Source organism: Oncorhynchus mykiss, chromosome 25, assembly GCF_057628025.1.
Source record: "Oncorhynchus mykiss isolate SJ-2025 chromosome 25, ASM5762802v1, whole genome shotgun sequence".
Taxonomy (NCBI): domain Eukaryota; kingdom Metazoa; phylum Chordata; class Actinopteri; order Salmoniformes; family Salmonidae; genus Oncorhynchus; species Oncorhynchus mykiss.
Genome location: NC_143046.1, coordinates 50,599,985 through 50,620,138, shown reverse-complemented (window position 1 = coordinate 50,620,138; position 20,154 = coordinate 50,599,985). Strand labels below are relative to the sequence as shown.

The 20,154-nt window shown below is 41.1% G+C and overlaps 1 protein-coding gene across 1 annotated transcript in view; it reads right to left on the bottom strand.

The window, feature by feature from the left end:
- eprs1 (glutamyl-prolyl-tRNA synthetase 1) overlaps nt 1-20,154 on the bottom strand; it is an 88,706-nt gene that overhangs the window by 18,453 nt on the left and 50,099 nt on the right. Inside the window, exons 13-16 of the mRNA XM_021584352.3 lie at nt 19,153-19,263; nt 10,702-10,838; nt 10,113-10,320; nt 9,780-9,892 (exon numbers count right to left, since the gene is read on the bottom strand). Of these exons, the coding sequence (XP_021440027.3) occupies nt 9,780-9,892; nt 10,113-10,320; nt 10,702-10,838; nt 19,153-19,263 (569 nt within the window). The remainder of the gene's footprint in view (nt 1-9,779; nt 9,893-10,112; nt 10,321-10,701; nt 10,839-19,152; nt 19,264-20,154) is intronic.

The window sequence follows — 20,154 nt, the reverse complement described above, 5'->3', positions numbered from 1 at the left end:
CCAACGTCAACAAAATGAAGGCGCTGATCGTGGACTTCAGGAAACAGCAGAGGGAACACACCCGTATCCACAACAACGGGACCGCAGTGGAGAAGGTGAAAAGCTTGAAGTTCCTCTGCGTACATATCACTGACAATATTAAATGGTCCACCCACACTGACAGTGTTGTGAAGGCGGAACAGAGCCTCCTCAACCTCAGGAGGCTGAGGCCGTGGCCCCTAAGACCCTCACAAACTTTTACAGATGCACAATTGAGAGGATCCTGTCGGGCTGTATCACCACCCGATGTCACTCGAAGGCCAAAAAGATCATCAAGGATATCAACCACCCGAGCCACGGCCTGTTCACCCTGCGACCATCCAGAAGGTGGTCAGTACAGATGCATCAAAGCTGGGACTGAAAGACTGAAAAACAGCTTTTATCTCAAGGCCTTCAGACTTAACTTCTTGGTGACAGGGGGCAGTATTGTCCAGATTAAATGCATGCCCGAATTCAACTGCCTGCTACTCATCCCCAGAAGATAAGATATGCATATTATTAGTAGATTTGGATAGAAAACACTCTTAAGTTTCTAAAACTGTTTGAATCATGTCTGAGTATAACATAACTTATTTAGCAGGCGAAACCCAGAGGACAAACCATTCAGATATATATTTTTTTATGTCACTCTTTTCAATGGGTTTTCATTGGGAATCCAGAGTTCTAAGGGACCTTATTGCAGTTCCTATCGCTTCCACTGGATTTCAACAGTCTTTAAAAATTGGTTGAGGTTATTCCTTTGTGTAATGAAGAAGTACGGCCATCTTGAACGAGGGTCACTTGAAGTGTACTGTTAGATAGAGGAACGTGACCAGAAAGCATGCTTCGGTTTGTTTTCTTCCTGTATTGAACACAGATCATCCAGTCTTCAATTTTATCAATTATTTATGTAAAAAAAATACCCAAAGTTGTATTACAAAAGTAGTTTGAAATGTTTTGGCAAAGTTTACAGGTAACTTTTGAGATATTTTGTAGTCACGTTGAGCAAGTTGGAACCAGTGTTTTTCTGGATCAAACGCGCCAAATAAATTGACATTTTGGATATTAAATTGACAGAATTAATAGAACAAAAAGGACCATTTGTGATGTTTATGGGACATATTTGAGTGCCAACAAAATAAGCTTGTCAAAGGTAAGGCATGAATTATATTTTCTATTTCTGCGTTTTGTGTCGCGCCTGCAGGGTTGAAATATGATTTCTCTCTTTGTTTACGGAGGTGCTATCTCAGATAATAGCATCGTTTGCTTTCGCCGAAAAGCCTTTTTGAAATCTGACATGTTGGCTGGATTCACAACAAGTGTAGCTTTAATTTGCTATCTTAAATGGCTCGGGTGGTTGATATCCTTGATGATCTTTTTGGCCTTCGAGTGACATCGGGTGGTGATACAGCCCGACAGGATTCTCTCAATTGTGCATCTGTAAAAGTTTGAGAGGGTCTTAGGGGCCACGGCCTCAGCCTCCTGAGGTTGAGGAGGCTCTGTTCCGCCTTCACATACTGTCAGTGTGGGTAGACCATTTAAGATGTGTGATTTAATGAAAGTTTGATTTTTATAGTAATTTATTTGAAATTGGCACTCTGCATTTTCCCTGGCTTTTGGCCAGGTGGGACGCTAGCGTCCCACATATCCTAGAGAGGTTAAATAGCAATCACTTGCCAGCTTCCACAGTTACTAAACCCTGCACATTAGAGGCTGCTGCCCTACATTCATAAACATGGAATGACTGCTCACTTTAATAATGTCTACATACTCCTTTACTCATTTCATATGTATATACTGTATTCTAGTCAACTTTATTTTAGTCAATGCCACTTCGACATTGCTCGTCCTAATATTTATATATTTCTTAATTCCATTTATTTTAGATTTGTGCGTTTCGTGAATTGTTAGAAACTACTGCACCGTTGGAGCTAGACCCGCAATAACATCTGCTAAATATGCGTATGTGACCAATAAAATTAGAGTTGATGCTTCATGCAAAAATGAAAGTTTGTTACAATTTATGAAATTAGAATGCAACTGTTTATACTACTTCAATTCCAATCTTATTGGTCACATACACAGATTTAGCAGATGTGCATTTCGCTACACCCGCAATAACGTCATAAGCTAAATAGTATATACGGAATAAATAAATAAAATACAGCATGTTAAGACCAGAAAATGTGCAGTTTTGTCACAACACAGATGTCTCAAGTTGGGGAGCTTTGAGGGAGTGTGCAATTGGCATGCTGACTGCAGGGATGTCTACCAGAGCTGTTGTCAGATAATTTATTGTTATTTCTCTACCATACACCGAGAATTTGGCAGTAAGTCCAACCGGCCTCACAACCGCAGACCACGTGTATGGCGTCGTATGGACGAGCGGTTTGCTGACGTCAACATCAACATCAACATCAACTCTATGCGTAGATGATGTGTCGTGCTGCATGAGGCAACAGATGCCCATTTGTAGTCCCAGTCATGTGAAATCCATAGATTTGGGCCTAATTAATTGGTTTCAATTGAGTGATTGTACTGCATTCCAGTTCATATAAGGCCATCTTTGAAATTGTTGCGTTTATATTTTTGTTCAGTATAGTCTGCGAATTGTGACGTTCCATTCACTTCAAAGGGAAATGTAGAATGTATTATTACAATTACAAGCAGGTGACCTAATAACCCAATACCCTATCTTTTTCACCATCTCTGAAGCGTGCAAAAAAATTCTCCAGTAATAGTAAAAAAATAAATAAACTTAATACCTGAACATATAAACATATAAAAAAAGAAACGTCCCTTTTTCAGGACCCCGTCTTTCAAAGTTAACTCTTAAAAATCCAAATACTCCAAAAACTTCACAGATCTTCATTGTTTCTCATGCTTGTTCAATGAACCATAAACAATTAATTAACATGCACCTGTGGAACGGTCGTTAAGACACACAGCTTACAGACGGTAAGCAATTAAGGTCACAGTTATGAAAACTTTAGGACACTAAAGAGGCCTTTCTACGGACTCTGAAAAACACCAAAAGAAAGCTGCCCAGGGTCCCTGCTCATCTGTGTGAACGTGCCTTAGGCATGCTGCAAGGAGGCATGAGGACTGCAGATGTGGCCAGGGCAATAAATTGCAATGCCCGTACTGTGAGACACCTAAGACAGCGCTACAGGGAGGCAGGACAGACAGCTGATTGTCCTCACAGTGGCAGACCACGTGTAACAACACCTGCACAGGATCGGTACAGCCGAACATCACACCTGCAGAACAGGTACAGGATGGCAACAATAACTGCCCGAGTTACACCAGGAACGCACAATCCCTCCATCAATGCTCAGACTGTCCGCAATAGGCTGAGAGAGGCTGGACTGAGGGCTTGTAGACCTGTTGTAAAGGCAGATCTTCACCAGACATCACCATAAAACGCCACCTATGGGCACAAACCCACAGTCGCTGGACCAAACAGGACTGGCCAAAAGTGTTCTTCACTGACGAGTCGCGGTTTTGTATCACCAGGGGTGACAGTCGGATTTGCGTTTATCGTCAAAGGAATGAGCGTTACACCAGGGCCTGTAGTCTGGAGCGGGATAGATTGGAGGTGGAGGGTCCGTCACGGTCTGGGGCGGTGTGTCACAGCATTATCGGACTGAGCTTGTCATTGCAGGCAATCTCAACGCTGTACATTATAGGGAAGACATCCACTTCCCTCATGTGGTATCCTACCTGCAGGCTCATCCTGAAATGACCCTCCAGCATGACAATACCACCAGCCATACTGCTCGTTCTGTGCGTGATTTCCTGCAAGACAGGAATGTCAGTGTTCTGCCATGGCCAGCGAAGAGCCCGGATCTTAACCCCATTGAGCACGTCTGGGACCTGTCGGATCGGCGGGTGAGGGCTAGGGCCATTCCCCACAGAAATGTCAGGGAACTTGCAGGTGCCTTGGTGGAAGAGTGGGGTAACATCTCACAGCAAGAACTGGCAAATCTGGTGTAGTCCATGATGAGGAGATGCACTGCAGTACTTAATGCAGCTGGTGGCCACACCAGATACTGACTTACTTTAGATTTTTACCCCCCTTTTGTTCATGGACACATTATTCAATTTCTGTTAGTTACATGTTTGTGGAACTTGTTCAGTTTATGTCTCAGTTGTTGAATCTTATGTTCATAGAAATATCTACAAAAGTTAAGTTTGCTGAAAATAACCGCAGTTACAGTGAGGGGACGTTTCTTTTTTTGCCGAGTTTAGCTTAAATCGCCATCAGGAAGTTGACAGTAAATGTTTTTCAGGGCATTAAGACCAGAAAAATTAAGCCCTCCCCACACACCAACAGGGGCGTTTCTCTCTCTCACAAATCAAATATTATTATCTTGGTGCATTATTAATATGGTACTCAGTGCAGCAAGGGTGACTTATATGGTCATAAGTGTACAGTGCAAACATGAGCAGTAGCAGCATTGGTAAAAGCTTTATATACACTTTTTCGCTTACTACATGATTCCATATGTGTTTTATCACAGTTGATGTCTTCACTATTATTCTACAATGTATAAAATAGTCAAAAGAAAAACCCTTGAATGTCCAAACTTGACTGGTACTGTGTGTGTGTGTTGACAGTTATATATATATATATACACACACACACACACACACACACACACACAGTACCAGTCAAGTTTGGACATTCAAGGGTTTTTCTTTATTTTTTACTATTTTATACATTGTAGAATAATAGTGAAGACATCAAAACTGTGAAAATGTAGTAAGCGAAAAAATGTTCAAAGTAGGCACCCTTTGCCTTGTTTAACTTTGCACACTTTTGGCATTCTCTCAACCAGCTTCATGAGGTAGTCACCTGGAATGCATTTCAATTAACAGGTGTGCCTTGTTAAAAAGTTCATTTGTGGAATTTCTTTCCTTCTTAAAGCATTTGAGCCAATCAGTTGTGTTGTGACAAGGTAGGGGTGGTATACAGAAGACCAAGTCTATATTATGGCAAAAACAGCTCAAATAAGCAACGATAAATGACAATCCATCATTACTTTAAGAAATGAAGGTCAGTCAATCCGGGAAATGTCAAGAACCTTGAAAGTTTCTTCAAGTGCACTCGCAAAAACCATCAAGTGCTATGATGGAACAGGCTCTCATGAGGACCGCCACAGGAAAGGAAGACCCAGAGTTACCTCTGCTGCAGAGGATAAGTTCATTGGAGTTACCAGCCTCAGATTGCAGCCCAAATAAATGCTTCAGAGTTCAAGTAACAGACACATCTCAACTGTTCAGAGAAGACTGTGTGAATTTGGCCTTCATGGTCAAATTGCTGCAAATAACCCACTACTAAAGGACACCAATAAGGAAGTAGAGAATTGCTTGGGCCAAGAAACAAGAGCATTCGACATTAGACCTGTGAAAATCGGTCCTTTGGTCTGATGAGTCCAAATTTAAGATGTTTGGTTCCAACCGCTGTGTCTTTGTGAGAGGCAGAGTAGGTTAACGGATCATATCCGCATTTGTGGTTCCCACCGTGAAGCATGGAAGAGGTGGTGTGATGGTACTGTGCTGGTGACACGGTCAGTGATTTATTTAGAATTCAAGGCACACTTAACCAGCATGACTGCCACAGCATTCTGCAGCAAAACACCCTCCCGTATGGTTTGCGCTTGCTGAGACTATCCATTGTTTTTCAAAAAGGACAATGACCCAAAACACACCTCCAGGCTCCGAGGGGCTCTTTGAACATGAAGGAGAGTGATGAAGTGCTGCATCAGATGACCAGGCCTCCACAATCACTCGACCTCAACCCAATTGAGATGGTTTGGGATGAGTTGGACCGCAGAGTGAAGGAAAAGCAGCCAACAAGTGCTCAGCATATTTATTTGATTTATTTAACCCTAATTTTAACAGGTAAATTGACTGAGAACACATTCTCAATTACAGCAACGACCTGAAGAATAGTAGTAGTATGTAGTAGTAGTATGTGGGACCTCCTTCAGGACTGTTGAAAAAAAAGCATTCTTCATGAAGCTCATTGAGAGAATGCCAAGTGTGTGCAAAGCTGCCATGAAGGCAAGGGGTGGCTACTTTGAAGAACACAAAATATATTTTGATTTGTGTAACTATTCTTCGGTTACTAGATGATTCCATATGTGTTATTTCGTAGTTTTGATGTCTTCACTATTATTCTACAATGTATAAAATCCCTTGAGTAGGTATGCCCAAACTGTTGACTGGTTCTGTACTGATGTACTGGAAAATGAAAAAAATAGAATAAATAAAGTGTACAGTGCCATATGCTTAAGCAATGACGAATGTACACTATGGAGCAAGGGGACACCCTTGAACACGTACCAGGGGTGATAGAGTACATATAATTGGGATTAAATAATCTTGAACAAAAAGCAGGTTAACTATTTACCTATTATTAACAGTTAGGCTACATATCACAGTTATGTTGTATTCAGTACCAGCACAGCCTAACTCAGAAGGATACTCTAGTGTAATAACATAGATTACTTCTAAGGTAGGCCTACACCTGAGTTGTGTTACATTGTAATGTTATATTTGCTGTTGATGAGAAGATAAACTATACCATTTCCATCAAATAATTAGCCTAGGCTGAGACTAGATTGAGCTGCTTGCCTGCAACCTGCACAGCAAGATAGATGGGACACATTTTCAATTCACTGGTATTTCTGTTTTTATCGATTGTAGGTCTGTAGCTACTGAATTCTGGTAGTTTACCACTTGAAAAAATTAAACCATCAATCACAACAATTGCCGCTGGCACAATAGTGTTACCTCAGCAAACAGCGGCAAACAAAAACTCCCTTGCACAGCTAACTAGCATCTCATCTTGAAAACGGGTGGTGACGTGAATTTGGAGCCCAATTTCTCCTTATTTTTATTGGTCACACAAGTTATGGCACTTCATATAAGTAAGGATAGTTTTAGGGGTATTCAGATACAAGACAAAGAGATAAAATGTTCACAATTGGCTGACGACACCAGAATTTGTTTTTGAAAGATCATAATGAAGTCAAGAAAGCTATTGAGTGTATTAACGCCTTCACACATGTATCAGGTTTATCTCTGAATATTAGGAAATGTAAATTATTTGCGTTGAAAAGATGCGACTGAAACTCAGTATGTAATATCCCTGTAAAAGTGATCACATATCTTGGTATTACAGTTAGCAAAGATCAGAAAGGGTCAACTTAAATTTCTCTCCTATTGTAGAGAAATTTGAAATTAGATTTAACTCCTGGTTATTAAGAGATCTTTCTTTATCTGGACGTGTACTTTTGTCAAAATCTGAAGGTCTGTCCAGATTAGTTTCTTGCCTCTGTCAGTAACTAAAATGGTTGATACTAAATGATTTAACTTCATATGGAGGAATAAACCTCATTATTTTAGAAAAGCGGTAATATGTAGCACCCAAGGTGAGGGAGGGTTGAATGCTCTGGATTTTAAAACCTCTAATCTAATATTTAAGATTAAATGGATACAAAACTATTTAAGAAATAAGGATTGCATCTGGAATTTCATCCCTAATTTAATATTCCAACAAATTGGTGGTCTAGAATTCTTACTGAAATGCAACTTTGATATGGCTACTAAAATCCCTATTAAGCTTGCAAACTTTCATAAACAAGTACTTCTAACTTGAACCTCATGTCCAAACACAATTCTTCCCCTCATAGGTAATACAAATCTGGAATAATAAAGACATAAAATACAAAAACAAGTCTGTTTTTCCAGAACTGGTTTGACAACAACATTATTTGGGTTAAACAATTATTGAATAATGATGGACAACTATATTATCCAGAATTTATTAGAACACACAATGTTACATTCACTCCAGAGGAGTATCAAATTGTTGTTAGAGCTGTGTCCCTAAAGGTGCTATTCTTCTTTTAGGAGAATATAACAGTACTCCAAGTGCAACTGTTGAGGATTTTGTAGCCTCAATACAACTAGAAGGAATTGACATTTTAAACTGTAAATGTAATAACATGTATTTAAGGAAACGATGTCAATATGTTACTATTCCCTCTGCTAAAATGTACTGGAATGCAGCCCTAGGACAAGTGAACTGGAACAAAATGTCCTTGTTATCTGGTACATTTTGCATATCTAATAAGGTGAAAGAAGTATCATACAAACTCATTCATAGAATCTACCCTATAAAGACCTTTATTACACACAGATTTAAAATAGCCATTGATAACAAATGTGTATTTTGTGATTGTGACCCAGAGACTCTTGACCATTTATTTTGGGACTGTGCTTATGTCAGAAGATTTTGGTGTGAGTTAGAAGATTTTAAAGACTCTGATATGTGTTTTGTTTTGAACCAAATGATATGGACCCCGATTTAACTTTCATTGTTAACTTGTTTATCTTTCATGGAAGATTCTTTGTCCATAAAATTAAGTGGGCAGAGAACAAACTCCTTTTCACATTATTTAAGGTAGAATTGAAATATTATTTTGAAATTATCAGTAAACGTAAAAACAAAAAAGCAATACGCACCATAAAAGTATTTAACAAATAGAAATTGAAAATGAATCTTGATATGTAATACGCACAATTTTTCAGTTTTTGATTTGTTAAAAAAGTTTGAAATATCCAATAAATGTCGTTCCACTTCATGATTGTGTCCCACTTGTTGTTGATTCTTCACAAAAAAATACAGTTTTATATCTTTATGTTTGAAGCCTGAAATGTGGCAAAAGGTCGCAAAGTTCAAGGGGGCCGAATACTTTCGCAAGGCACTGTATATCTTCCCCTTTCCTCCCCAATTTCTTGATATCCAATTGGTAGTTAGTCTTGTCCCATTGCTGCAACACCCGGAACGGACTCGGGAGAGGTGCAGGTCGAGAGCTGTGTATCATCTGATACACAACTCAACCAAGCCGCATTGCTTCCTGAAACACTGCTCGCTTAACCCGGAAGCCAGCCGCACCAATGTGTCGGAGGGAACACCGCCCAACTGGTAACTGTGTCAGCGTGCATGACATTTAGATATATACGGACGGAATTAATCGAACAAAAGGACCAATTGTGATGTTTATGGGACATATTGGAGTGCCAACAAAAGAAGCTTGTCAAAGGTAATGCATGTTTTATATTTTATTTCTGCGTTTTGTGTAGCGCCTGCAGGGTTGAAATGTGCTATCCCCTTTGTTTTTCTGCTGGTGCTATCATCAGATAATAGCTTCTTCTGCTTTTGCCGAAAAGTATTTTTTAAATCAGATGATGGCTGGATTCACAAGGAGTGTAGCTTTAATTGAGTATCTTACATGTGTGATTTAATGAAAGTTTGATTTTATATCTTTTTTTTTTTTTCCCCCTGTTTTTTTGCCCAAGTGAGACGCAACTGTCCCGCCTATCCGTATTAACTTCCACATTCATGTTCTCAAATTATTTATGTATTTTGAGACCACATTATTGACATGTAGTGAAAACTGATTTTATCACAGCTGTTTATTTTATTTTTTATTTATTTCTCTCCTAGTGTCCAATGTTTGTCGAATCACCTAACACCCTACCAATAGACCAATCCCCAAACTTCAAACCCTGCCGATCTGAGAGTCCAGGCAGCGTAAAGCAAATGCTCAAAGTATTTCAAAGAGCATTTGAACCCAGGTCTGCGTCCAACCATCCTTCTATCCATTAAACTCACCATTCACCCACGCATCCCTCCCAAAACTGGTAAAAATGAATGAAGACCTTGCAGAGAAGATAGGACAAACCTGATTGGCTCGTAGGGCTGGTCACAGATGTAGAAGCCCCGCCTTTGCAGCTGGATGATGTCACCTTTCTTCAGGTCCTTCAGACATGGGTCTCCCAGCATCTTCTCCTCCAGCTGAGAAAAAGCAAGGATGGGAGAGGGGAACCCTGTTCAGTCTTCAGGAAGGATTACAAGTGATTCTTCATACTGGTCAATGATATCTGCTTTAATTATAATAATGATCTTTACTAACTACTTAAGCCCTTCTTGTAACAGTTTAGCACACATCACATGCACACACTCCCTCATACATACCGCATAGACAACCACAGGCTTGACCCATCCACACACCCACCTTGCTCTGTTTGTTGATGTATTCCTTGAAGTCGTCCTCCTTGCCCATGACGGGCTTGGTGATGAGGTGCTGGTAGTTGACACAGACTGTGGGCAGCAGGGGGGCGTGGGGGGTCTCGGCCAGCCACGTGATCTTGGTGGTCTTCTTGAAGTCCTTGTTTTCCAGGTTCAGCTTGCCCTCCAGGGAGGTGACCTTACCTCTGGGATCTCTGGATCACACAGCGATAGAGATGAGGGGATAATAGTTAAGGAATTGAGATATTTATTTTCTTCCTTCTACATTTGGTAAAATTTCACTTAAGCCTTTTTAATGCGATACATCAGTTACACACACACACACACACACACACACACACACACACAGAGAGAGCGAGAAGACAGAGACAGAGAAAGAGAGACGAGTTACATAGTGTATCTATGCCAGTGATCCTAGTTGTGATCCCAGCTTCTGGAAAGCCACAGTTCAATATGGTGTTTCACTGCTGCACTGATAATGTAGCTTTCTGGGACTGGGTGAACACTTGCCAAGGCAAGCCCTCTTGATTAACTTCCTGTAAAAAGTTGCACGTCCAAAAATCTATTCAACTCACTTGTGGATCTTGGTGATGATGATGTTGCCCCAGTTGATGAAGGTGACCGTCTCTCCCTCGGTGAAGGTTTCTGCATCCGCCCCCTCTACCAGCACCCTGGGTCCGTACCACACAGCCTTCATACCCACCTCTGTGTTCTGGGAGGGTTCAAAAATACGTTTGCCAGGTTTAGTTGCTGATGTTATGTTGGATTGTCTATATTTGGTTGGTTTGGCAGTTTATTTGGGTATATTGGTAAGGCAAGGGGTTTTCAAACTTTTCTTGCCCAGGGGCCCCGCCCAGGCAAATTGGCAACCCCCGTCATATATAAGTTAGCAAAAATATATGTCTCGTCTTATCAGTTAAATGATGGCAAGTATAAGTAAACAACATTTTAAAATTAATACATTTGGAAGATAATTTCATTATTTTGATTTCACAGTTCATTGGAAGAGGATGTCTAAATTCTAACAGTATGAAAGGTATCTTGGTGGCATAAAGGACATTACGCCGTTTTAAAGCTAATTTCCTGCAATTCTATGCATTTTGCCATGGCTAATGCTGTGTTCCTCTGCTCAAACATAACAAATCACTAGGCATGTGCACTGAATGCACAGATTTTGGAATTTGCAATTCTCTGACTGTCTAATTGATTGTTAGTTATAAAATATGTTATAATATACACACAACACATTACCAAAAGTATGTGGACACCTGCTCCTCAAACATCTCATTCCAAAATCGTGGGCATTAATATGGAGTTGGTCCCCCTTTGCTGCTATAACAGCCTCCACTCGCTTTTCACTAGATGTAGGAACATTGATGCAGGGACTTTCAACCACAAGAGCATTAGTGATGTTGGGCAATGATGTTGGGCGATTAGGACAGGCTCGCAGTCTACGTTGACTCTGTGTCAGGACTCTGTGCAGGCTGTAAGTTCTTCCACGCCGATCTTGATAAACCATTTCTGTATGGACCTCGATTTGTGCACAGGGACATTGTCATGCTGAAACAGGAAAGGGCCTTCCCCAAACTGTTGCCACAAAGCTCCCGAGTGGCGTAGCATCTCAGTGCAAGAGGCGTCACTACAGACCCTGGTTCGATCCTGGGCTGCATCACAACCGGCCGTGATCGGGAGTCCCATAGGGCGGCGCACAATTGGCCCAGCGTTGTCTGGGTTAGGCCGGTGTAGGCCGTCATTATAAAATAATCTGTTCTTAACCTTTTTGGCATAGGGAGCAGCATTTTCACTTTTGGATGAATAGCATGCCCAGAGTGAACAGCCTCCTACTCTGTCCCAGATGCTAATATATGCATATTATTATTAGAATTGGATAGAAACACTCTGAAGTTTCTAAAACTGTTTGGATGATGTCTGTGAGTATAACAGAACTCATATGGCAGGCAAAAACCTGAGAAAAATCCAACCAGGAAGTGGGATATCTGAGGTTTGTAGTTTTTCAAAGCTTGGCCTACCGAATACAGTGTCTATGGAGTCAAGTTGCAAACTTAACTTATAAAAAACAATCAATCAATCATAATCACACATGGTTGATGATATTACTAGTTTATCTAGCGTGTCCTGTGTTGCATATAATCGATGCGGTGCGCATTCGCGAAAAAGGACTGTCGTTGCTCCAACGTGTACCTAACCATAAACATCAAAGCCATTCTTAAAATCAATAGACAGAAGTATATATTTTTAAACCTGAATATTTAGCTAAAAGAAAGGTTAGCAGGCAATATTAACCAGGTTAAATTGTGTCACTTCTCTTGCGTTCATTGCACGCAGAGTCAGGGTATATGGAACAGTTTGGGCCGCCTGGCTCATTGCGAACTAATTTGACAGAATTGTATGTAATTATGACATAATATTGAAGGTTGTGCAATGTAACAGCAAAATTTAGACTTAGGGATGCCATCCGTTAGATACAATTCCGTATTTCACTGAAAGAATAAACGTTTTGTTTTCGCAATGATAGTTTCCGGATTCGACCATATTAATGACCTAAAGCTCGTATTTCTGTGTGTAATTATATTATAATTAAGTCTATGATTTGATAGAGCAGTCTGACTGAGAGATGGTAGGCACCAGCAGGCTCGTAAGCATTCATTCAAACAGCACTTTTGTGCGTTTTGCCAGCAGCTCTTCGCAATGCTTCAAGTATTGAATGCGCTGTTTATGACTTCAAGCCTATCAACTCCCGAGATTAGGCTGGTGTAACCGATGTGAAATAGCTAGCTAGTTAGCGGGGTGCAAGCTAATAGCGTTTCAAACGTCACTCGCTCTGAGACTTGGAGTAGTTGTTCCCTTTGCTCTGCATGGGTAACGCTGCTTTGAGGGTGGCTGATGTCGATTGTGTTCCTGGTTCGAGCCCAGGTAGGAGCGAGGAGAGGGACGGAAGCTATACTGTTACACTGGCAATACTAAAGTGCCTATAAGAACATCCAATAGTCAAAGGTATATGAAATACAAATCGTATTGTGAGAAATAGTCCTAGAATTCCTATAATTAACTACAACCTAAAACTTCTTACCTGGGAATGTTGAAGACTCATGTTAAAAGGAACCACCAGCTTTCATATGTTCTCATGTTCTGAGCAAGGAACTTAAATGTTAGCTTTCTTACATGGCACATATTGCACTTTTACTTAATTCTCCAACACTTTGTTTTTGCATTATTTAAACCAAATTGAACATGTTTCATTATTTATTTGAGCCTAAATTGATTTTATTGATGTATTATATTAGTTTTAAAAAAGTGTTCATTCAGTATTGTTGTAATTGTCATTATTACAAATACATTTTCAAAAATTGTCCGATTAAATCGGTATCGGCTTTATGGTCCTCCAAAAATCGTTATCGGTGTTGAAAAATCAGAATCGGTCGACCTCTACTATGCGCTTTAGCACCCTGAGCTGTTGTTGCTCCTAGTTGATGCCACTTCACAATAACAGCACTTGCAGTTGATCAAGGCAGCTCTAGCAGGGCAGAAAGTTTTACGGACTACGTGCTTCAGCACTCTGCGGTCCTGTTCTGTGAACTTGTGTGGCCCACTACTTCGCAGCTGAGCCGTTGTTGTTCCTAGATGTTTCCACTTCACAATAACCGCACTTACAGTTGACCAGGGCAGAAATTGAATGACCTGACTTGGAAAGGTGGCATCCTATGACGGTGCCACGTTAAAAGTCACAGAGCTCTTCAGTAAAGCCGTTCTACTGCCAATGTTTGCTATGGAGATTGCATGGTTGTGTGCTCAATTTCATACACCTGTCAACAACGAGTGCTGAAGCGCGCAGCACATAAAAATCTTCTGTCCGTCCTCGGTTGCAACACTCACTACTGAGTTCCAAACTGCCTCTGGAAACAATAAACGTTAGTCGGGAGCTTCATGAAATGGGTTTCCATGGCCGAGCAGCCGCACACAGCGCAGCCGAGTATTATTAATATCACCTCCCCTGTCTGATATCTTAACTTTCCCTATGCCACAAAATCTATTTAAAAAAAAGAAGGTAGAAATGGCATGCTTTAGGGCATTAAAATGTACTGCGACTGGATAATCCCTGTCGTTTATCCTGATTGAACTTTTATGTTCACTGATTCTCTGTTTGAGAGAACGAGAGGTTTTACCTACATAGCACAGCCCACATGTACATTTAATCATATAGATAAAATGGGTGGTGGAGTGCATAATAATTTCATATATTTGGATCCATTTTCCTGTATGTGGGTGGCAGAAATATTCACACTTCATCATATGCACTGTGTGCTTCCTCTGCATTATTTGCTACCATTTGGAGGGCGTATTTTATTTTGTGGCTGGCAGTTGTCATGAACCAATTTAATCACGTAAATTGTGACCTGTCCTCTACACAATAAGTGGTGGATTCTTAAATTCAGCTGGCAAAGCTGGGTCCGATGATAAAATAAGCCAGTGTTTCTTGACAGCATCTCCCACTTTCCACGAGTTCAAAGTAGAAGTGTTGGTGAACATTACAGAGTGTTCTTTAGCTCTCGTGAGCCTTTTTTTGTAGCAGTTCATCTCGTGTTTTCCCTAATGCCAAATTAAGAGCTTCATCCACACATTGTGGAGAGTAGCCTCTTAGAAACCTATTGGCATCTCCGTTGCTTTTTCTAGACAATCCTCTGTGGAGTGGCATATACGGCGGAGTCTGAAAAACTGTCTTGGAAGTCCTCTTTTTAATGGCTCAGGATGGAACCTGTCCCCCTGTAATAGTATTAGTATTTCTGTCCATTTCTTTTCTATACAGAGTTGTAAAACAGGGTTCCATATGATTTCTCAATCCACATAGAGGTAATTAACCCGTCAATAGTGAGTTTGAGATTGGGGTCAATGTCATTGAGTAATGACATGAAGTCTGGCAGCTCTTCTCCCGTTACTCCCCATTTACAAAAAAATGTTAATATATCCACACCACTTCAGGGCTTTATTTAAAAATAGATTTTAGTTTTCATTGTTAAAACGTTCTTTAAAAAGACCCAAAGTTTAGCATAACTCGGAGCGAATGTGGAATAGTTATATGTCAAAAATATTCAGCCAGCTCAAATAAAGTTTGTTGGTGGGAATTCATTAGTATCTCGGTCTCTCAAATAGTGAGCTAGGGCTGCCAGCCCCCCCGTATGGGGAATGCTGATATATAGACTCTCAACATCTAATGTGACTAAAATACAGTCTTCTGTTAAACCCGTTATTGGTGAAATCTTGTTTATGAAGTTTCTAGTCTTTCACATATGACGGCAATGCTTGCACATGAGATTTAATAAAAGAGTCTGAAGTTCGACAATGGTTCTAGCATTGAGCCTATTCCTGCAACCACTGGTCTGTCTGGATAATTGCCTTGTGTCTTAGGTTTGTGTCATTTCGGCAAAATGTACAGGCATGGACTTATGGCACATTTGCAGCAAAGGTATTCATATTCAGGTTTTGAGATAAGGTTGTTTAATATATGCGCTAATCTGGAGCCCTATCCTTTTGGAACACCTGTGTGGGATCAAAACTCAGTTTTCTATAGAAACGGTCATTAATGAATTGTGTCTGAATCTCTTCTTTGGATTTTTCGTAGTCTAAAATGACCACAGCACCCCCTTTTGTCTGCAGGTTTGGCAATGAACTAATGAAAGATTCATCTTCGGTTAAGTGCCTGTTCTTCTGTCCTAGTGATGTCCTTCTGAATGTGGTTTGTTTTTCTCATATATACTGACATGGCTTCTTGTTCCACTAACCTAATAGGTATTAATCGAGGAGTTGTTAACTATAGGAGAGAATTAGCTGTCCTAGAGGCCCTTAGATAAAACTGAGACTTGCACGTCTGAGAACTTTTTTGGAGAGGTTAATAACCGCGTCCTGCTGTCACTCCGTGTCTACGGCCTGTGCTCCTGGTCCCCTCTTTGACCACTTGCCTCTCCTACATCGTTTCTTTTCTTTTGTGGAGCCTTGTTGTGCTGCTTTCGGGCTAGAAAACAGTGTGTGTGACTTCAACCTCTTACTTCCTTTGACACATGTTCAACAATTAATAGCATTAAATCTAAAAAAGAACATTTGTTGAGGATTTCATTCCATTTCTGAACGAAAGCTGTCGTTTTTCCCTATTGTAGGCTCCTTCTGTATTCTCAGTCAATTTATTGCTGGTAGGTCTATGTCCTCAGTGGTTTTACAGACGTGTTTAATACATTTTATGTACACACTTTATTAGAATATTTATGAAATGCATATTGCTATATTTGGTAGCACTTATTTGTTTTCCCTCGACTCAACCTCATTCGATGCATGGAACGGATGTGGGTGGGGCTAGGGAAACATAAGGGTGTTTTTTTTTTACTCACAAAAGCCCTGGCGACGGCCGTAAGGACGATACATAAAGCTTATTAAAGATCAGTGACACTATATCAAGAGCAGTGTTTCTTATTTTTTCTCGTTTTATTCAGCCGCTACCACGCACCTGGGAAAAAAATGGCCCACAGCCATATGGCATGGCCAGATCAGGACAACTCAGAGTATGCTATTATGTTCTTCTGAAATAAGACATTCTTTATATCGTGCATTTTAAGACGTCTAAAATAAATAATTGATTTATTGTGATGGTGTAGGCTATATTACATGGATTTATTAGACTTTTTATAAAATGTATATGTTCCAAAGGTATGTGGTATGACAAATACAATAGAACATAGCTGAATAAAATAGAAAATATAATTTCTATTTGCGCACATGCAGATATTCTGTGTTGAGCGGTTAACAAAGGAACAGGTACTCCTATATGCTTTATTTAGAGTTATTTATGTAACAGTTGTGATACAAATGTTGGGCTATATGTTTTGATTTTTAGTACATTCTAAGGCTACATAAGGCAACGAATGAAGATTTGAAAAAAAGTTGCATGAAAGTCAGGAGCTCCGCTTATTTTTTTGCGCAGGCTGTACACACTTCATCAGTTCTCATTCACAATATGACAATCACTTGATAATTCCTCTAATTTCCCGGCCGTATCCCCTTTTGTGGCAGTAACGCCCCCTAAAAAAAATCTATGCCATTTGCGGCCAATGGCCGTTGTACCCTTGGGCTGAATATAATTGTAATTCCATTCTCCCGGCTGCGTTCCGAGACACCTCTCACTTACATGGCTCTCTGTCAAGTGATCGGGTCTCTCACAGGCTACAAGTGACCGACAAACATCGGGGACGCAACGACGCGCATCCTCATCCAATTCCAAGGCGCATTCACAAGTGATAGGCTAATAGTCACCTATTACACTATTCTTGATTGAATCTCATCTTTACGTGTGAAATTCGTTTTGATTTGGAATGGACCATTATCATGCACCCGTCTCGAAACAGGGGTCACGGTAAAAATACATGTCATCTATGCAGTTAAATAGTGAATGGAGGACGCTTTTCCCGTGGTTCATTTTCATGCCAGCCTGGTAGGCTATGCTGCTGTTGTAAAGAGAAGCAATGTGCTTAATATTAGAAAAGTTGATTAAATAAATATAGTAGGCCAAGCCTACAGAAAGTTGATGGGACCTTCTTAAGAGGCATGAATTACATGTTTGTCCTCAACAATCTACACACAACAACCCATAATGACATGTTGAAAATAGGTGTAGACATTTTTGCAAATGTAAAAAATAAGTATCCAGATCAATTGTTATGAGACTTGAAATTGGGCTCAGGTGCATCCTGTTTCCATTGATTATCCCTGAGCTGTTTCTGCAACTTGGAGTCCACCTGTGGTAAATTCAATTGATTGGACATGATTTGGAAAGGCACATACGTCTATATAAAAAGCTCTCATGGTTGACAGTGCATGTCAGAGCAAAAACCAAGCCATTTCAAAGGAATTGTCCAAAAACGCCACAGAATTGGGGAGAAAACAGGGTAAGTAAAAAAAAGAACTTGGTCACCAACAGAGCTCCAGGGCTCCTCTGTGGAGATGAGAGAACCTTCCAGAGAGACAACCACCTCTGCAGCACTCCACCAAATCAGGCCTTTATGAAAGTGGCCACATGGAACAACTTCTCAGTAAGACACATGACAGCCAACTTGGAGCTTGCCAAAAGGCACCTAAAGGACTCTCAGACAATGAGATGAGAAACAAGATTATCTGGTCTGATGAATCCAAGGTTGAGCTCTTTGGCCTGAATGCCAAAGAGCATCTGGAGGAAACCTGGCACCATCCCTACGGTGAAGCATGGTGGGGGCTGTTTCATGCTGTGGGGATGTTTTTCAGCGGCAGGTACTGGGAGACTCGTCAGGATCGAGGGAAAGACGAACAGAGAAAATAACAGAGATCCTTGATGAGAACCTGCTCCAGAGCGCTCAGGACCTCAGACAGGGGCGAAGGTTCACCTTCCAACAGGACAACAACCCTAAGCACACAGCCAAGACAACGCAGGAGTGGCTTCGGGACAAGTCTCTGAATGTCCTGGAGTGGCCCAGCCAGAGCCCGGACTTGAACCAGATCTAACATCTCTGGAGTGACCTGAAAATAGCTGTGCTGCAACGCTCCCCATCCAACCTGACAGAGCTTGAGAGGATCAGCAGAGAAAAATGGGAGAAACTTTCCTGTGAAGCACTAACACGCGACATACGCCTAGTTTCCTGAAATGAGTCACAAATACAATTGTGGACTGCAGTTTAGAAACCCCTCAGTTAGGCTATTCATTATGGTAAGATTTAGTTGGTTGATTATTTACTTCTCATCACATCCTCAACTTGACTTGTGGGGGGGGATTATCCATTTTAGCATTGTCAGAGTAATATACACATCATGCTTTCGCTGCTGAACACTAGATAAGAATGCAATACTTCTATATAGTCAGGGTGTGTCCAAAATTATACCCTAATCCCTATACCATGCACTACTTTTGGCCAGGCTTTGGTAGTATAGGAGTACACATCATAGGGAATAGGTTGCCATTCCATAAACAAGAGTGGAAATAACAGTCAATGTACCTTGGGGTGTTTGACGGCCATCTTCATCTCCTCTGGTGCTTCGGGGATGACAACGGGGACGGAGTAGGATCCTGACAGGGCTGTGTATCTGGGCGCCACTGGGTCGACAACCTACAGACACATGGGAGAGGTTCATTATTGGAATGGTGTCCTGTGTAGAGACAGAAATTCTCATTCAATATTCTGACTAAACACATAGGACATTTCAATTGGACCGGAGTGCAGGGATGAGAGAGAAAAGGATAGAAAGTAGTTTGAGAAGCCAGTTTTCAGTATGCATTGCCAACAACACAGACAACGGGGAAAAGAAGACCCATTCTGAAAGGAAATCTGCATCCATGGCCATGAGGTGGTGAAGTCCCTTCAATTTTTCACATCCTGTAGCCTATTCAAAACAGACCCTTAGAATGCCCTGCTTTCATGATAAGACAGATATTTCAGTGCCAAAGGTTTTGCTGTAGGTAGGGGTAAAGTGACTCTGCATAGAAAATAAACAGCGAGTAGCAACAGTGCAAAAACAAAGGGGAGGACAATTTTTTGAGCCTTCTTCTGACACTGCCTGGTATAGAGGTCCTGGATGGCAGGAAGCTTGGCCCCAGTGATGTACTGGGCCATACGCACTACCCTCTGTAGCACCTTGCGGTCAGATACCGAGCAGTTGCCATGCCAGGCGGTGATGCAACCGATCAGGACGCTCAATGGTGCAGCTATAGAACTTGGAGGCTCTGGGGACCCATGCCAGATCTTTTCGTTGTCAGTGATCATGCCTACCACTTGTGTGGTCAGCAAACTTAATGATGGTGTTGAGAGACATGCACGCACCCCTGAGGGGCCCCGTGCTTGGCCACGCAGTCGTGGGTGAACAGGGAGTACAGTAGGGGACTAAACACATACATTTAAGGGAACCCTTGTTGAGGACCAGCATGGCAGATGTGATGTTGCCTTCCCTTACCATCTGGGGGCGGCCCATCAGGAAGTCCAGGATCCAGGTGCAGAGGGAGG